Source organism: Crassostrea angulata, chromosome 1, assembly GCF_025612915.1.
Source record: "Crassostrea angulata isolate pt1a10 chromosome 1, ASM2561291v2, whole genome shotgun sequence".
NCBI lineage: Eukaryota > Metazoa > Mollusca > Bivalvia > Ostreida > Ostreidae > Magallana > Magallana angulata.
The window spans coordinates 18,226,514-18,246,228 of record NC_069111.1 but is presented as its reverse complement, the minus strand read 5'-3'; the positions used below and the strand labels follow the sequence as shown (position 1 = coordinate 18,246,228).

At 32.7% G+C, this 19,715-nt stretch overlaps 1 protein-coding gene across 3 annotated transcripts in view; it reads right to left on the bottom strand.

The window, feature by feature from the left end:
* The window catches only part of LOC128173208 (exocyst complex component 3-like), a 38,666-nt gene that overhangs the window by 10,772 nt on the left and 8,179 nt on the right, over positions 1 to 19,715 (bottom strand). For all 3 annotated transcript variants that reach the window (XM_052838937.1, XM_052838931.1, XM_052838943.1), the window contains exons 8-15: positions 19,552 to 19,700; positions 7,325 to 7,438; positions 6,864 to 6,969; positions 3,844 to 3,927; positions 3,221 to 3,294; positions 2,773 to 2,868; positions 1,388 to 1,454; positions 58 to 150 (exon numbers count right to left, since the gene is read on the bottom strand). In XM_052838937.1, coding sequence (XP_052694897.1) covers positions 58 to 150; positions 1,388 to 1,454; positions 2,773 to 2,868; positions 3,221 to 3,294; positions 3,844 to 3,927; positions 6,864 to 6,969; positions 7,325 to 7,438; positions 19,552 to 19,700 — 783 coding nt within the window. The remainder of the gene's footprint in view (positions 1 to 57; positions 151 to 1,387; positions 1,455 to 2,772; positions 2,869 to 3,220; positions 3,295 to 3,843; positions 3,928 to 6,863; positions 6,970 to 7,324; positions 7,439 to 19,551; positions 19,701 to 19,715) is intronic.

The window sequence follows — 19,715 nt, the reverse complement described above, 5'->3', positions numbered from 1 at the left end:
CCTTTACGCAAAGCAAATCAAAGACTCTTATGGAGTGGAATTTAAGTGAACGCTTACATTTTGCTCCATCATCTGGAATATGATGACAGGAAGTGAAGTCGAGTAGTATCCATCTCCATCTGCATCCGGATGTTCCTCTTTGTACCAGTCCTAAAAAAGGCAGAAGAAAAGCGAATCTCAGAATTAGAGTTAGAAGGAGTTAAAAGTATGCAGGCCAAAAAAGAAGCTCAGAGTTAGTGTTAAAAAGATCTAAGGAAAATTATTTAGGCTAAAAGTGAAGCTTGGAGTAAGTTAGATTGACGATTCATCAGAAATCTAAGGTTCATGAGATATTAGAATTGAGGCCTACAGATCTAAGGTTCATGAGAAATCAAAATTTAGGCTTACAGATCTAAGGCTCATGATAAGGCCATTCCAAGTTTTTTCTATGTTTAGCGTCCACGGACGGATTGCTTTTTAGATGTAAAAATTTTAAAAAACCACAATGGTTGTTCATAAAATTCGATCCTTTTTTCGTATATCGGGCTCGGGATCGCATTTTAAAACAGGATCGGAAATCAAAGATTTATAAACAACATTCAAATTGCATGATGTCAGTTCAACTATAATGCAGGGAATTTATTTGTTTTTTATTTCTTATATGAAGTTTGTGCCAAAGATATGGATTTTTTTATTATGATATTTGTTATTTTTGTTACAAAATGAAGAAAATATATAAAGAATTTTATTTTGTTGAACCTTTAAAGTCGTGTTTTTTTTCTAAGGTTTGTGGTTTTTTTCCTGATAGAAAGATAGGTTTTTGAGTTTTGGGTGGATGCTAAACAAAGAAAAAACTTGCAATGGCCTAAACTGGTATCAGAATTAAGACCTTCAGATCTAAAGTTCATGAGAAATCAAAATTTTAGCTTGCAGATCTAAAGCTCTTGAGATATCAAAATTTAAGCCTCCAGATCTAACGTTCATGATATATCAAAATTGTGGCCTGCATATCTAAGGTTAATGAGATATCAAAATTTAAGTCCAACAAATCTAACGTTCATAAGATATCAGAATTAAATCCTGAAATTGTAATGGTCCTGAATTATCAGAATTAAGGCCCTGTGCTATGTTTCATGATGTCAGAATTAAGGCCCTGTAGATCTATAGCTCTTGATATTAGAACTGAGGCCTACATTTCTAAGGTTCATGATATATCAGAATTGAAACATACATGTACAGATATAAAGTTCATGAGATATCAAAAGTACAAACAAACAGCCTGCAGATTTAAGGATCATGATATTAGAGTTGTGGCCTTCAGATCTAAGGTTCATGAGTTTTCAGAAATAAAGGCTGTTTCATACAGGAATCAATTTAGCATGGATTTTTCAATTAACTTAATTCTCACCTTTTGGTCTTGTGTCAGAGAATTTTTAGTCCATTCCATAATGTTCAACTTCATGGTCTTTAGGTATCTGTATTTTATTATTTATACATGTACATATTAGTATTCTTATATCAAACTCCGATAAATAAAATCACCGAGAAAAGTTGACTGGTTCACTTATCTTAAAAAATGTTATTGTTTTTTTTATCATTCCTTACACATTTTACCAATGAGTTACCCTGTCCCTATCAAAACCAAATGCCTTTCTCAGAGCAAGAGCTAAACCTAAGCATCACTCTTCAATATATTATTACACATGTATGAAGCCCCTTTACTTATAATGTAGATATGGATCTTCCATACCTGTTAACCTTTCAAAGCTGTTATGTGGGAGAATCTCCCCCTTACCAACTTGGCTAAGGGGGAGATTTTGCGTAAACAACGTTTTTTCACGTGAAATGCAAATATATATTAAAAATACTGTTAGATACCCAATAATTTTACCATTGTAATTAATGCATTTGCAATCATTTTAAATTTTATTATTTCTATGACTACCAGTGTGCAATTACAACTTGTGTTGCTGAACATGTTCAGAAAACTATTATTTTGTTTGCATGGTACAATACAAGAAGTCAATAGTGCCACTTTTTATATCATTATAAGTCTTCTTATTGTTCAGTATTGAACCATCACTGCATGCTGACATTTAGGGTAAATACAGAAAATTTATTTTGCCTATTATGAATTTTCAGTGAAACCCAGTTAAAAAAATACCAGAAAATGATATTCATTAAAATTATTTTTTGCATTATATATAGGATAGATTTTTAATTCACAAAACAACATGTATTTCTCCAGTATCATTTAAAAATGATCTCAGTTGTAATGTCTATAGCATATCCCTGTAATTCATAGTATCGGTACTATAAACTTTAAAAACTCTTCTGAAATGCTTTTACACTTTTTTCCTTTCACTTATTTTTTTTATAAGGCCTATGCATAACTAAATACGTAACTGATTTAAGTCAAAACCGGAAGTAATCGTAATAAGTAAACTGGGCTATAACATGTCATACTATGATCACGGTAGACAGTACTTGGATGGATTTTGATATATTCAAGCTACACAGCAGCTTTTTGAGCTCAAAATCAGTGAAAAATCCGCAGTGGTGGTTGAAATTTGCATGTAAAGATTCAGAATTGGGGGGGGGGGGGGGGGGGGGTATGAGGAAGACAAATCAATTGCGGGAGAAATTTGTCTCCCGCGCGGGAGATAGGTTGGATGCGGGAGATCTTAGATTTTTAGGCCGTTTTGCGGGAGTCTCCCGCGCAATGTGGGAGGGTTAACAGGTATGATCTTCTAGAACAGAAACTTTCATTCAGAAAAATTATTAGAGTCTTACTGGTTTTGTAGTTCATCTATAGCAGAATTCTCCAGAAGCGGACCATACTCTTTGGTGTCAAAGTCCAAAGCCGGGTGTCTCATTAGTTCTGGGGAACTGAAACATAGGTGATAAATTTGTCATAATGGTAAATCATGTGTGCCCACAATTATACAATGAAAAAGACCTGTTTGTCAAACATTATGTCCTATTTCATTGTACCTGATTCAATCATTATGAAGCAAGATCAAGCTGACTTTGATTTTGCGCAAGTGGTCGTGAAAAAAGCAAAAATTAAATTATCGTGAAAATAACTGGATATACGGTATAGCCTTGAATTTTTCACCTGGAGTACATAAAAATAAAAGAATAATCATCTACATGGCATTCATGAAATATAAGACTATAGGAATGACTGAAATATTGATTGATGGAGGCTTGTCAAGAATAAATAAAACAGAGGGCTTACTTATATATTCCCACCCACTGCAACAGTGTCACAATTTCATTTCCTTCCAGTCCTTGTTGAATCATTTCTTGAAACTGAAATTAAAACAAAAAATCACTTTAGGAGTAAAATTCCCCATACATACCCTTTCGTGAAGGCCAGTGAAAGTAACTTAATTCAGTCTCAAACAATTAATTTCTTAATCCTATTTCCCTTTGATAATTAATTGATAATTGAGTATTTGAAAGATAACTGTATACATGAAACAGAATTTAAATAAATGACTATTTTTGAATTCCAGTTAATTACAATCAATTTCATAAACCTAATTTCCCACTAAATGTAAGTTTCAGTAAACCGGTATATATATAATGTTTATAAAAATAGCATATTAAAATAATTAAACATTGAATTCCTTTGCAAAACAGTCAACCTAAAGATTTCTGCTGAAAATGAGTGAATACAAATTCCAATTTTATAACTTTTTCATTTGAAAAGCTATTATATATCAAAAGTGTAACTTTCAACTTTACAAGTGAAAAAGCAAACGTTCCAGCTAATGCTACGAGTGCAACAACGGTATTTTGCATGAACTATTGCATCAAGGGAAGGGGCTAATTAACTGATCATTGTAAAGGACTTACGTGACTGGCCAAAGCTCTATGATACATCTGGACATACTTCTTCACAATGTTGTATTGTGGTGGAAAAATCGGTGGTAACATTTGCTGTAAAAAAAATAAATTAAAATTACGGTTAATCTGGTAAGCAAGAATTGATAGGGTGATTCACAAAACCACAGTCCAGACATTCTGATAATTACACCTAAGTCTCCATCAATCTAAGTTTTCCATTTTCACATTTTGATAGATGAAACATGTTTGCAAAACCCTGAGCTAGTATATTCCATTATATGAAATTCGCTTCTTCATTATCATTGGATATGTTAAGGTCAGAAGACACGTTCCTCGAGCATCTTTTTTGTATCTCCTTGTAATAAAGAGTTCCAATAAAAATTATTATTTTCATAATGATTTTTAAAATGATTAAAATTTACTTGTATATTGTTATATGCCTAGATGGCCGAGTGGTTAGAGCCGTGGCCGATCTCTGTCAGGAGCGTAGGTTCTAGAGGTTGTGAGTTCAAAGCCCGGCCAATATAGTGAATTTCGCTGTGCTGTATTATTTATCTATTTTCATATCAGCAATTCAGGTGTATTTTCAAGAAGATTATATAGGATAGCATTCTCTAGTATTTTGCAGAAATGCCTGGTAAGGTATCCTAATTTTTTGCAAGAAAGCTCGTCAGAGAAGTAGTAAACCATTAACAAATTCCTGGAAAATGTTATATAAAATTGAGGAACGTGTCGTCTGACCTTGGGTAAACAAGAATAGATATATAAAATTAAAAATAGAATTAGATTCAATTAATTCTATTGGTTTGTTTGAGAGATAATAACATTGTTGCAAAATTGAGGTGTCCCATTTTTACTGACATGAATGAATTGATTAAAGATAAAACAAAATATAAAAAATATTGCATATTAAAATCAAACAACCCAAAAAACCACAAAAAAAATTAAACATAGAACTTAACAAAAAATTTGAATTGATAAAAATTTTATTGCATTGTTTATATCTTGCTGATTTATGTCTTTTGAGTTTGGCTGACAAAAACCCAAAATTGATCAAGAAATCAAAAGGAAGCTGCAATGTTTTGATGAAAAAATGTGGCTGCATGTATTTCCCAATGGTGTCATTTTTCAAAAACCCATTGCATTGAAACAGGCATTTTTCAGCATTGTATTTATAACCCGTAATAATTCATACAGCATTACATACATATATGTTTAATACAATGTATAAGTTGATAACCGGTACATCAGAATATGGCTTGTGCATCTTATTAAATTGATTGATAATATTTTTTATTTCATAAACCTTCAAAACGTAGATTGGCAAAAATCTTTTCGTCTTTGTCCAATATGTTTGAAAATGTTATCTCATGCTAGTACATGTACCAGATTAAATTACCGGTATAGCTGGGAACAATTTACTTATCACCAAAGGCAATCCCAATCCAGTTTACTTGAACATGAACATTCAAAACATAAATTTTATGGGACCCCATTCACCATTTTGATCATCAAAATGGCAGTGTTGCCATCCATTGTAACCTTGAAGTATTTGATTCTCTGTTTTTACTCCTTCGCTTTTCTCTGGAGATATTTATAATTCTGTTGCACAATGAAATAGGCAGGTCAAGTAAATTAAAGTACAAAAGAGATACTGATATCAGGATGACATGTCTGTCTAAACACAAGAAGTCTACAAAAAGATCCAACTCCCAGAGGTCTAGAACTTCATTCAAACAAGCTAGCTACACCAAAAAGTTGATACACAAAAATCAGACGAAAGGATTGGTTCTCAAGAATGCAGGTATACCTGAATTATCCAAAACTATCTTTTTGCCAAAGTGATTAGCAGATAACAGAGTCGAGTTCATTTTAGGTAATTGAATTTGGTGAAAATTATTTTTTATCACTTTGGTCCAAAACCGATATAATTTTGCCTATGAGCCAGAACATGTTTATGAGCAATATAACTTGAGCTATGACAGTCAACTGCATCCCCTTTATGACAGTTTATTTTTTCCTCCTGTCAAACTTTGAACAGATGTAAACCTTTAGAATCTTTCTACTTAAATCGAAGTACTAAAAGTACTTGAAGGCTGTTAGCAAGCTTGTTTTCAAGTTGTTGGGAATACATGCATTAATATTTCATTTCGTGGCGCTTATTCATATCATTTCCAATACAAATTTTATCATCAAGGTTCAAACTTTAAGTTTTTTTAATAATGAAGTTGTGGTGAGCCTGGTAGGATGCACCTCGGCTTTCTACTATAAATACTACCCAACATTCTCAAACGTATCTTGTATTTGATTTATATTGTGAATTGTAATGTAATGGTTCTCGAAATCCATATGATGAATAAAGGGAAAGCTCAATTTGTTACACTCGCTCAAGTATAGGCCAGTTAAAAACTCCAAAACAACAAAAAAGTTCAATTAGTTGTATTTTAGTTGGTTAATAAGAAAATAAGGTAGATGGCATTTTAATGTAAACTGAGTCTCAAACATCCAAGACAAAATTTAATAATGTGCAGAAAGTCCAGCATGGAGAGGCCGATGTAATTCCATTCACAAAATCGACATCAACATGTGGAAATCCAACACAGTTACACTGACATCACACAATGCACTATTGTGCAGGGTTTCAGCACAGCTAGCCCAAAACAACATACTCTTCACTAATATGTGGATTCCAGTGCAGTTAGCCCAACTTACTAAAACTAGTGTCAATAGGATTAACATTTTTGTCTCCTGAATGCATCTTGATTTGTTAATACAAACTAGTACTGTATAGAAGGAAATTAACTTGTGGAGTTAATTTTCACTATATTTGCTGAAATAAAAATTCCGCGAATTGAACATTTAATGAATAATTTGAGTTTTATAATGATGAAAAAATAAAAGAAAATAAGAAAAACTCGATTGAATTTTAAAAAATACCAATCAACATTTATCTGTCCATCCATATCTCTCTCTCTCTCTCTCTCTCTCTCTCTCTCTCTCTCTCTCTCTCTCTCTCTCTCAGTATTCACCTTAACAACTTTGAGATCTTCCAACATCAGTTGCCTAGTAACCTCCAAATGACGAACAAGCCACATCTTGTTTATACTTCGATCTTCAAACTGATTCCCTTCAATTCTAAAAAGAAATTGTAAAAATTTTAAAAATGAAATTTCAAGGATTTCTCTTTCCTTTCTTCCCTACATCTCTGCCTCCTCTCTCTTTTTTCTTATTTTTCTCATCAGCAAAATCATGATTATAAAAGTTTAAATCAATGGGGAATCAGATGAAGACTCATTCATCATATTCTTCAAATCTTTATCACAAAATACTGTAGCTTTTTTTTTTTAAACAACAGCAATTCATTGGTTATAATTCATTTAACAAAACTACTGGCACTGACAAGTCTTTTGTTACACAATTAATTGGTAAATAATAAAATCTCAATATAAATGACCTCGACTGCTAAAACATAGTATTATGTGTTTTATACCTGGAACAAATAGACTCCTCTAGGATGCTAAAACATTTCTCTCTCCACTTTTTGGGTCGACCAGGTGGAATGAATCCAGTTTGGGCTTTCCTCTTCAAGTAGAATTCATCAGTTCTAAAATTAAGAATACATTTTTTAATGAATTTACAAAATATTTGTCTTTAAGTGTATCTATTGTCGAGTTTACACTTGTGTCATTTCGAAGTCCGCTGACTTGGGTCTGATCCTCCACCTCTAATAACAGAACGGGAGGTTTAGTTCTGGACTACTTGACTGTTAAAGTCCACTGCTGAGAAACAGGGTAAACAGATATACCGGTAGTCCCACTTGTATCATAAGTAAATTTGGGATCTCCGGCACCTGAGCGGAATGCAGGGCCACTGGTTTTTGCCCAGTACTTCTTAGTCACTATGACAGGTTCTTCTCAGACCCTATTTCAATTGTATATATATGTATGTGTGGAATGCGGACATTCAATGCCAATTTCCCTATGTCCAACATAGTCAACTTTTATGTAATTGTAAATGTTTGTTTGCAAATAAATTAACCCTTCAACAATGAATAAGTTGTTTATAACAAAGACGACATAAGGATTGTATACTTGTTGGTTATTCGGGAAAAATCCACGGCAAGGAATGTTTGTCTGTTTGTTTTTTATCTTTAACTGACTATTCAATTTACCATTTATGATTATCATAATAATTACAAATCAAAGACAGTCTCATATCTTCAATAACATAATTTTATTAAAATAAGATGTAAATTTTTTATCAAAGTTTAAGTAAGAAAAACAAATTACATCCATACTTAGGTTGTTAGAAAGTTCGCCTACAATGTAATTTATGGAAAAATTACGGTGCACTTTGAATGATGACCTATGTTTTATTAAATGACCATGATTTGAAAATAAGTATACAAAAAATTAGATGACTTAATTAATATTTATTTGAAACTATATATAGGCTGTACGTATGTGTGGATGGGGTTGTTCTTCGTCAAATATAGCAGTCCTTCCATCTTAAACCTCTCATTCCATTAGTAAACCTTTGTCCTATAGACACATGTGGACAATCTACAGCAGCATCTAAGAACTTCTGGTCCCCCTTAGAGATTTTTCTGCTTGCACACAAAATTTAATGAAGGCCCAGTGCTCTAAGATGTACATTGACATTATTGTTTTTTAAACGCTTAAAAATATTTATAAGACAAGTGAAAAGTTGTCAACGTGACAGCAAACTGGGTTTTCTTTTATGAGAACTGTATCCATAATCCATGTCAACCCTGAATTGATGAACACTACCTATCGTATCCAGTGAAATGGAGTACCCTATATGCAATATTTTGCAAAAAATGACTAAGTTCAAAAGCTGGTATTTTTTCCTTAAATTATCAGAAATTACAATCCTAGCAATATGCACACCTCTGATATATGTACAATTGATCTGCAAAAGAACAACTTCCTATCTTGAAAACTGAAGGAGGAGTTATCCTTACAATAAGGGTACCCTAAATGCAATATTTTGCCAAAAATTTGACTTAGTTCAAAAGTTGTTATTTTTTTTCATAAATTATCAGAAATCAAAATTCTAGAATATGCATACCTCTGATATATGTATAATTGATCTGCAAAAGAACAACTTCCTATCTTGAAAACTGTAGGAAGAGTTATCCGTACAATAAGGGTACCCTATATGCAATATTTTGCCAAAGAATTACTAAGTTCAAAAGCTGGTATTTTTTTCATAAATTATAAGAAATCAAAATCCTAGCAATATGCACACCTCTGATATATGTACAACTGATCTACAAAAGAACAACTTCCTATCTTGAAAACTTTAGGAGGAGTTAATCCGTACTATGAGGGTACCATTTTGGCAGCCCACACGCCATCCATTTCAATAACCAGATTTTTCCATTTGAAAACCCGGTTAAAAATACATCAAGTTTAATTTTGGTGATATCATGCAAATAGTCCGCTCACAATTAAACTTTCACCATCCTCGTAGTCAATGGAAGAATTTCCCACACATGACGTCTTTGAAAGGTTAACAGGTACGTCTGTCAAGATTTCCAATGATCATGCAGACACAAATTAATTTGAAATTAAAGTAAATGTATGAGTTCAAGAAAAGTCCATCATGGAAATATGTAGCAGGTAATGAAAACATGAGGCCACATTGCTCACCTGAGCAACAATAGCCATAACTCTGATCAAAATTAAAATATCTTGACAATTAAGTACAATTTAGTAAGATCTTGCACAAAAAGTAAAATAATCTGCCAAATTTTATCCACATATCTTTATGCTAAATACAAACCCCCTTCTTTGTTTTAGTATTTGTCAGAAGATTCTCTTTATTCCAAAATTAAAAGATTTTTTTTCAATTCCTAAAAAAAATCCCCTTTTTGTGGCCTTACTTTTTCTCCAGGGAATCATGGTTTGATCAAGCTTTAATCTGCTTTCACGCAAGTTTCAGCTTCTTATGCTAAGTACTTTTACAGAAGATTTTAAAAGATTTTTCTCTATATATCCCTATGTAAAAATTTGAGCCCCCCCCTCCCTATTGTGACCCCACCATACCCCAGGAATCATGATTTGAACAAACTTGAATCTCCATTACATGAGGATGCTTCCACACAAATTTGAGCTTTTCTGGCCAGTTGTTTTTGAAAAGAAGATTTTTAAAGATTTTCTCAGAATATTCATATGTTATTGTAAAACTTGATCCCCCATTGTGGCCCCACCCTTCCCTTGAGGATCATGATTTGAACAAAATTGAATCCACACTATCTGAGGATGCTCAAGTTTATCTCCCCTTTAAAGAAGGCATGGCCCTTTATTTGAACAAACTTGGATCCCCTTCACCCAGTGATGCTTGGTGTCAAGTTTGGTTGAAATTGGCCAAGTGGTTCTTGAGAGAATGAAAATGTGAAAAGTTTACGACAATGACAACAATGACAGACAACAGACAAGTTTTGATGAGAAAAGCAAAAAATCTGCATACATGTATTGTTATGAATAAATCATTAAAAATCAAACTGATCTGGAATGATATAGCTTTGGGTAATTGTTCATTGACAAACAGATGCCAGTATAAACTGATATGATGTAGAACATTGCAATAAGTAACATATTCTTTTCCTTTTTCATGATTATGGCATATCAGACATAGGCGTCGGAACCGGGGGGGCTTGGGGGGGCTTAGCCCCCCCACTTTTTTTGCAAATATATACCTAACCATTAGAAACATAGCATGGTAGAAGGTTCAGCCCCCCCACTTTTTCTCGCAGGAAAGATTATTGTACCTAAATTTACATATTTACATTGAAAGATTGAGAAGTTGGATTCAGAAGCATACTAGCCCCCCCCCCCCCCCCCCCCCCCTCCCACGGTTTAGGAATTTCATGATTTTGGAAAAAAAAATTGGGTAAGTAAATGTCTTTTTCTTTTGGAAGTATAGGTATACCCCCCCCCCCCCCCCCCACGGATTAGGATTTTCATGATTTTGGGAATTACTTTTTTCTCAATATTTCTGAGGATTAGTCTAGCCCCCCCACTTTCAATTTGCTTCCGACGCCAGTGTCAGATTTATTCCCTGTGCAAAAAAGTCTTTTTGTCATTTATAACATGGGCAAAATAATTTAAAAATAGAAACTGATCTAATCAGGGCTTAAAAAAGAAATGTTTGTTTAAATTAAGTTACATTTTTTCAAAGGCCCTGAATTTTTATCATTTTTTTTTTATGGAAAATATATTAAAAATGATGCATGATAACAGCATCACACTCAAGCATGGCTGTCTATATATAAACACAATGAAATGTACCTCTTAACTTTTAGTCTACAAAAATGACTAATTATAGAAGAAGGTACGAAAATCTTCAATATTTTTGTTAATGTGGTGTTTTTTCATTTGCTCAGCATGACCAGTCATGGAAGTGCTATACTGCGTAGGGAAAGCTAACCGGTTGCTGCTTCTGAAGTATTGAGTGTTCCTGAGAGACTAACACTGCTGTATATATATAAACAACCAGTGGATCTTCAGAGTTGACACTGCACTGCTTGAGGACTATTGAGAAAGATGTCAGTTTTGGTAAGTAATTAAAATATTGAATTCTAATCCTAACTTCAGTTTAAATTCCTTGCATCTATCTTATTATAATATAATTTTTTGTAATCTGTTATTTGAATTTTCCCCACCCCTTTATTATTATTTTTTTTTTAAGGGGAAAGGGGGTGTCTTTATACACATATTAAAGTTTGATACATTTGAATGATCTGAGATTATAATTCATTTCATCTTTTCTATTTGGTGGGGCAATATTATATTAGGCTAGTCATTTAATTACCTCCTCATAAGAAGAGCTCTGTATAGAGATATATATTATAAGTATAAAGGAAAATGCTCAAATTTTAAAGCTTAGATATTTGGATTTTTTCTTTACTAAATATAAGTTTATTATAAAAAATATCATATGTCAAAGTTTAAGGCAGATCTGATGGTAAATATGTTGACCAACATGCTTTCTTAAAGATACCGGTATTTAAGGCTTATACCGGTATTATAAAACTTTGTACGACTATTTCTTTTTCACAGCAATTAAAGCATAAAAAGAACTACCGGTAGAAATTAAATTAATATAAAACTTAAATAAAATATTGACAAAAATTATTATAATTATTAAAATGTTTTTAAATAACACGTTTTTAACATAACATTAGCAAGAGATTAGGAAAGATTTGTTTATACCTTTTGAACTTTCAATTCAGGTGAGTTAGAATGAAATTAATATTTCTATTGTGCAATATTTGTCCAATTCCTGCTGATAGGAGAAAAAAATATTGATCATAATTTAAGTTTTTAGGCATTTCACACATGTAATTCAAAAATGAAAACTTTGCGTGAATGTTGTATATAATGTGTAGGTGGTTTTATTATATAACAAAGCAAAGGAATAGGTTTTATGCAGAAAGTTCATATTGGAAATTTGATCGACTTTTATTATGTGTTCAAGCACCCAATGAACTTTCATATGAACCTTCTTGCTTACGTGCTTTGTTTCATTCTACTACATTAATATTCAGGAAGTGGTTAAATAAAATAAACTTTTATTGTATTACATGTATTGGGTGTGCTATGAATGATTCACAAAAAAATTTAGATACCCGGTAATACTGAGATATGTTGTTTTTACCTATAAACAATTTAGGGATGGCAATAGATTGCAGAAGTGCTAATTGGTTAATCACAATTCGTTCTGTCCGATTAACCAGTTACTTGTATCAAAATACACAGATTGTTGACATGTTTTTTTTTCTATCATTAATTGTTATAAATGACACAGAACGAACATTATGAACATTCTGTTTAATATTTTTAATCAAAATTTGATATTAAAACTTTATTGCATGACAATTATTCAAAGACAAATTTTAAATAAAGAGCAAACAGTCATAAAATACTTTCACTGGCCGTGTTTCGCAGACAGTTCGACTTCTCAAAACAAATTCTGCCCATTACAAGTTATACATGTAGATCTCTGTTTCAAATAATTATCCAATTGTACAGTTACTGTAGTAATATGTATGCATTCGCTATACAAAAATTATTGCATTTTTCGTATTAAATAAATTGATGTCATGAATTCAAGGAAAAAATAAAGTAAATACATTATATAGTACATAGATACTATTACGATAATTGTAACAGTACTAAACAGTGATATTGATATCATTAAGAAATGATCTATGAAAAGCTGAACAGACAAGGCAGTCAAATATTGTTGTAACAATCATTATAATTAACACCTACTAACCAATTTTCCTCCAAGAGCCCAGCCCTGGGATATCTTTACAGTATTAAACAGTGATATTGATATCATTTAGTAATGATCTATGAAAAGCTGAACAGACAAGGCAGTGACATATGTTGTTTTAAAAATCATTATAATTAACACCTACTGACAAATTTTCCTCCAAGAGCCAAGCCCTGGGATATCTTAACTGTCTCAGATTTAACTTGATTATATAAAGGTCTCGAAAGACAAAAAAAGTAGAATTTATTTTGAAATTGCGTTAAAAATATACATTATTTTCATTTTATACGACTAACTGATTAATGATTTTGAAACTGGTTATCGTTGTTCCGACTGATTAATCGGTTAACTGATCAGAGATTGCCATCCCTAAAACAATTATTTAGTAATTAAGGAATATTCCATATATTTGAATATTTTCCTTAAGACACAGCTCTTCTACTCAACGAGAGCGTTGCAAACCACAGCCAATATGTACGATCCTCTTACATCTCCCATGGTTGCATGAGACAAAAATATCTTGTAGTTCATTTAAGATATTTACCAATACAAGTAAAGCTTAGTCGAAGATTGACCTTTGAATTAACCTTTTATCATCCAATCCCAGTTAAAACATAAATCATGTTGTTTACTGCTGATGGGGTAACAGCACAATGCTTGTAGAAATTAAAACAGGTTAACAATACTTTATGTGTTCAAGCAGCCATGGGTAGGAGAGAGCTATGAGAACTCTGGACTGTGGCTTGAGACAATAAACAAAGTTTTGCATCAGTGTTATTTTTCAAATGAGAGTGTTTTTCAAAGCCAAAGACATACTGTGGAATCATTTTTATTTGTGGGGGCCAATGTTTGTGGGTAGCGCCAAATTTTTCCTGGTTCGTGGGAATGTAATTTTGTTGGTTGCAAGTTAGGGATAATTTTGATAAATATCAAACAAATGCTTGTATATACGTTCATGAGGATGTAATTTTGAGGGCAAGGGTTATCCACAAAAGCCACGAACAATGATGATTCCACAGTAACTTGCTCTTTGAGAATAAGAGCCTCAATGATACAATAATTACAATTTTTATTTTCTTTTTGCAGCAAATATTGATATTAACCAGTGCAGTATTAGGTTCAGCTCTTCCATCACTGATACATTCCAACACACATCGCATCACAAAATCGTTGCCAAAACATTCAAACATGTCCACTATCATATCACTGTCCAAAAAAAACAGAAATTGGGCAGTCGGCGAGTATGTGAGTCAATGGACATGCCGTTCTGAACCCACTTGGAGAGACTTGGGTTCCGGCCACTATCCACAGTTTATACAAGAGGTCCGCTGCACCACTGGCCCATGCTGGTATGGACATTTTTCTTGCATGCCACAATATTACACAGTGCGAGTTTTATCCAACAGATGGGAAGAAACAGATGACATGGTTAGCTCGATCCCGGGATTACAGAACTGGAAGTTAGTCGGTGTCCAAGCAACAGTGGGCTGCATCTGCAGCATACAATAAATTTTGTTCGCCTTACACTCAATCCGGATTCTCTACTTTGCAGAATGATCGACCATATATGCTCTGGGCCATGTTTATTTATTGAGTGAACATAGGCAAAACTTATTGATTGTTCTTGATATTTGCCAAACATACATGTACATGTACCACATTCTTAAGAGATACATGCAATTGATTCTGGGGGGAAAAAAGAGGAGAAATGTTTGAAACTGTAAACAGTGCATGTATAAATCCTGAATCTCTTTCAACAAATACTTTACAATAAGAATATATCTATTATTTCTATTCTTATTGCTGGTTAATCAAATTTACCAGATATATTCTATTAAGTTTTATTATTTTTTTAAGTGCAGAATTGTAGTCTATAAGACTAAATTAATGTCCTGGTTTTGTGTGTGTGATTTTTTTGTTGCTTGGTTTTTGTTTTTTGTTTTTTTTTTTTTTGGGGGGGGGGGGGGTTAAGTATATTTTTCATCTGAGATGATAATTACAACCTAATTTAGCAAAAACTAACATCCAGCAGAAATGTCCATCAATATATTTAATATACCATGTCTTTTATATTGGATTGGAGAAAAATTATAAGTATGTAGTGCTTTCAATCATTAAACTATTTTTTCACAATATTGTGTTATATTTGTTCTTGGTACTGCTCTGGGGCAAATGTGAATGCAGCAAAACCACAAACAATGAGATACAGCAGTTTAATAATCTAAAATTCCGAAGATTTGAATAGTTTATTAATTTGTTTTATGGCTAAAGGAAAGGTCTCATAATCTTCCTTCTGCCTTGAAGGAGAAATGAGATATTGCTATATGTACCTGTAAATCATAAAATTATCAGCTAGAATCTGTTTGCAATCTATAAAAAATAATGGGGAAAAAAGAAGAACTATAAGTACATATGTCAAAAAAAAAAAAAGAAAAAATGAATTAAGGCACAATTGAAACAAATTGCATACGATTTGTAGAATTGCATTGGGCAGTGACACTCCTCAGGAGCTCACATTATCAATGTTGCCTCCAACCCCAGTCAACATTTGTATAGTAACTAGAATTTCAAAATTAGTACAAACAAGACACAAACTAACAACAGAACAAGTACTTTTCATGTTCCGTCTAAGCCCTCTCTGAAGGATTAGATTATGTTCACTTTCAACTTTCTGATCACACTGTAACACCATGGGGTCTTGAATATCACCATATTAATAGAAGCTTCCCAATTACCTGGTATTTTTCCTGATAGATGTGCAGAGAGATTGGAAATGGAAAGAACTAATCAAAGTACTGAAGTACTGTCGGGAGTTGATTTTATCGATAATTATTTATCTTAAAATCAACGATATGTTATGCAAATTTTTATAATATGAATTCTCGAACTTTTCCAACAAGAATTTCGAGAAAACCCCATATGAATCATGTTGTATAATATTTAAAGATAGAATTAATTCCATCAAACTGTGTTTCAGTAATTGAAATGTTTCTAAAAATTGTACACATCTGGATCCAAGCAATATTGAACTCTAGTCTCATTCAACCAGACGCTCCGCTGTCTCCGTTAATCTCCGACTACCAAGAGAGACTCTCTGCTTGTCGGAGATTTACGGAGACAGCCGAACGTCTGGTTGAACGAGACTATATTGAACTCTAGCGTAAGAATACATGCAACTACAAAAAACAATTGAATTGTTCGTACTATATGAAATCTGACTATTTTCAATGTATTTATAGATACTTTTCTTTTGAAAAACAATGGTACAGCATACAGTACACTGAATTTATCTATTATTTTCAAGATCTACGTCTTGTCAGCGGTGTTGATTTGTGCTTAGGTCCAAACACTGTTTCACTTTCGGTTTGCCAGGTTAACTGCATAGGAGAGTTGATTAAAATCAACTCCCAAAAATATTGAAAAGTTCAAGACCAGAGCAGAACATTTGGTGCACAAAAAGCAGTAGGTCATTTCTTCAGAAAAACATACTGTGTACAAGGAAATATTCACCCTTGTTTTATTTTCACCCTTTTTGCTCTCTTTGTCAGTGGGTGAATTTTAGAATGGACAAATTCCAATGTCTCATATTATCTCTCTTTAATTACAACTATATCTGGACGAATTCAAGATGGGGCAAAACCGTATCCTAGTGAAGAAGGGCAACATAAGGCAAAAATAGCCCTGTATATAACAGTATTTCTATCCACCTTGGAATCTATAACTAACAGTATGTTGATACTGTATACAGGGGTTTTTTTCGCCCCATGTTTTTTTTTCCACCCTATTACACTTGCAGTCTTTCAGCTATGTTAAGGAAGGTCTAAGAATTCTACCACGTGTGATTTAGAAAAATTTGCATAAGCCCCGCCCCTTATTCATGAGATTTTACGAGATATAGGTATTTCGGTAATTAACAAACATCTACCAAAATGAATATGATTAATTATTGGGTTTGAATGATTCAAGAAAGGTGTACTGAAATAAAATCATAAACTATTCTTTATATCTCACGAAATCATGAAATTCCTAAGTCGTCTGATGACATGTCAAGGCTACGTCACATCGGCGCTTGCAGCTGTGATCAGAATAAACATGTGGAATTCAGTGATACATCTCGGAATTTAACTCGTTTACAACCAGCGTGGACAGATATCGGCATAGGATTCAACTGAACAAGGTAGGATTTATCTGTACTTCCGCTAAATATTGTTTGATATTATTTAATATTGTTGGATGGATCGAAAACGAAGTGAAATTCGTCGGCTTCGATTTTATTTACTTGTTTACATTTGTTTTTCATGTAATATTGTGTTCAAACATCAGTTTGGTGACTCAGTCAGGCAAAGTAATTGTTCTGCGTTTCGCTAGTTGTGAACATAAAGAGCATTGAGGCTCATTGTAGCTTTTTACTGGTCTCATATCGCGATAATATTAGATCGCATTTCCTCTATGTTCAAAGTACACAATAAAAAGTCCATGGCCAAACACTGTATGCGCTAGCACTACAAAGATTACTGTGAGGATCTGGAATGATAATATGATGATTATAGACAAGATTGTAATGTTGTTTAAGTAAATCGAAATGTGGTATTTTATTCAGTTTTCTTTTATGAAGATCTATACTAATTAATTTTATTTAAGACAAAATTAAAGTGTGTTCAAACTGAATTTCCACACATTTTAAAGAATAAACATTTGATTATGCCTGTTGTAATATCACTGAAATTGAAACCGCCATTAAAAAGCCCAATAATAGAGAAATGTTTCATTTTCATGTTATCTTTAACACAATAGCTAGCTATTTATGACACATTATTCATTTTCAGGGTCACTTACAAATGTAGGCAGTAGATGGTCCACTGAAAACACTTGTTGGGATGTTGATAAAAAGTAGGTACTATATAAATATTTCTTTTACTCATGCACTAACTTCAACTTCATGTATAGTTTGTTGTTTTTAAATATCATTTTGATAATGATACTAATGTAACCTATTATAATAATTTGCATTGATATCTAATCTATTGAAATGAAATTTGAAATTGATATTATATATTCATCATTTCAGGTATTGGTTTTCTGATCAACTGGACTACCTCCTTATATCAAAAAGACAGAAGAGAAGAACATGTAGTGTGCAAGAAGAATTGTCAATTTCCATAAATTCCACATTATGACTGAAAAATACTAAAAATCAGAAAACACTAGTCGTATTGAATAGTTTGTCACCGAAAAGCAATCTCTATAGTATTTGTAAAGTTGATTATTAAAATAAATTCTTGATTATATTGATATATTGTTTCTTCTTGCTTTCTTTAATTAGTACTAAAATATCAATTATAATACAAGTAAACCTGATTATACATTAAACGAATTTATTCACCAGCATAGTAACATAAATTATTATGAAACATAAATGTGTAAATTACAAACTCATCACTTACACCCCCCCCCAATAAAGGCAACTGATGAAATTATTTTTTCCAATTTCAACAATTTTGTAATGATGATTGGTGTGAACAGAAACAACATTTTAACATTATTTTAGTGAAATTCACAGTGTTTAATTATTTTAAGAATGAAAATTAAAATCATGATCTTAGTCAGTGTTGTGTTTGAATTTCACGCAATTGACGCTGAAAGTGAAATGGGTCAGATAAAATGCAGTAGTGCAAGGGCATACACTTGATCAAATATATTGAAAATTTCCATGTCCTACCATTGTATCCCCATTATATCAAAAAGGGCTGGGAGCTGTATGAAATCGCTACGCATTTGATATAAATAAGCGTAAATTGCTGTTCATACACTGTTTATATGAATTTAATAATTGTTCTTACTTGAATATTTTAAGCTCCCAGCACTTTTCGAAATTTTGAAGGTTCATTTTACAAGTTAGAAACAGAAATAACGATATTTGTTTATGTTATGCCCTTGCACTTTGCATTTTTTCGTATTATTCCTGGTTCATCTATTTTTAGCAGTGACACGTGACAGGGTATTCCCAAGAGACTCAAAAATTGCTCATGCGATAACAAATTATTTAATTTGTATAATCGATAAAATATCACTTTGTTTAACAATTTTTGGAGTAGAATACCAAGATTGTTCAAAGGCTAACATTTCATGTGATAAATATCGCTATTTTTTTAAGGACGCCCTTAACATAGCTGAGCTGTTTAATCCCATCTTGAATTCGCCCAGACACAATTAGAAATGGACACTTTTAATAATTAACAGTCATCTAAAATTGTTTTGATTGAATTCGCCCTGTCTTATATTTGCCCTATGACAACAAAGGCAAAAGGGGTAAAAATGATATGGAGGGATGTTGCATATTTCTATATATATATATACAGTATATCCCGGTTTACTGTTACTATATTAATCTACAATCCTCTGTGCCCTTACCTCTCTTCCCTTTCAATGATCCTGAGGGCTGTCACAATAAGCGTGGGCTCCCTCCTCACAGACATCAGGGTCCTCTGTATAATTACCCACAGCTGTTTGCCGAGCTGCTCAGATAAGTTGATCACATCCCGGAAATACTTTTCCAGAGTCTGTCATCAAAAAAA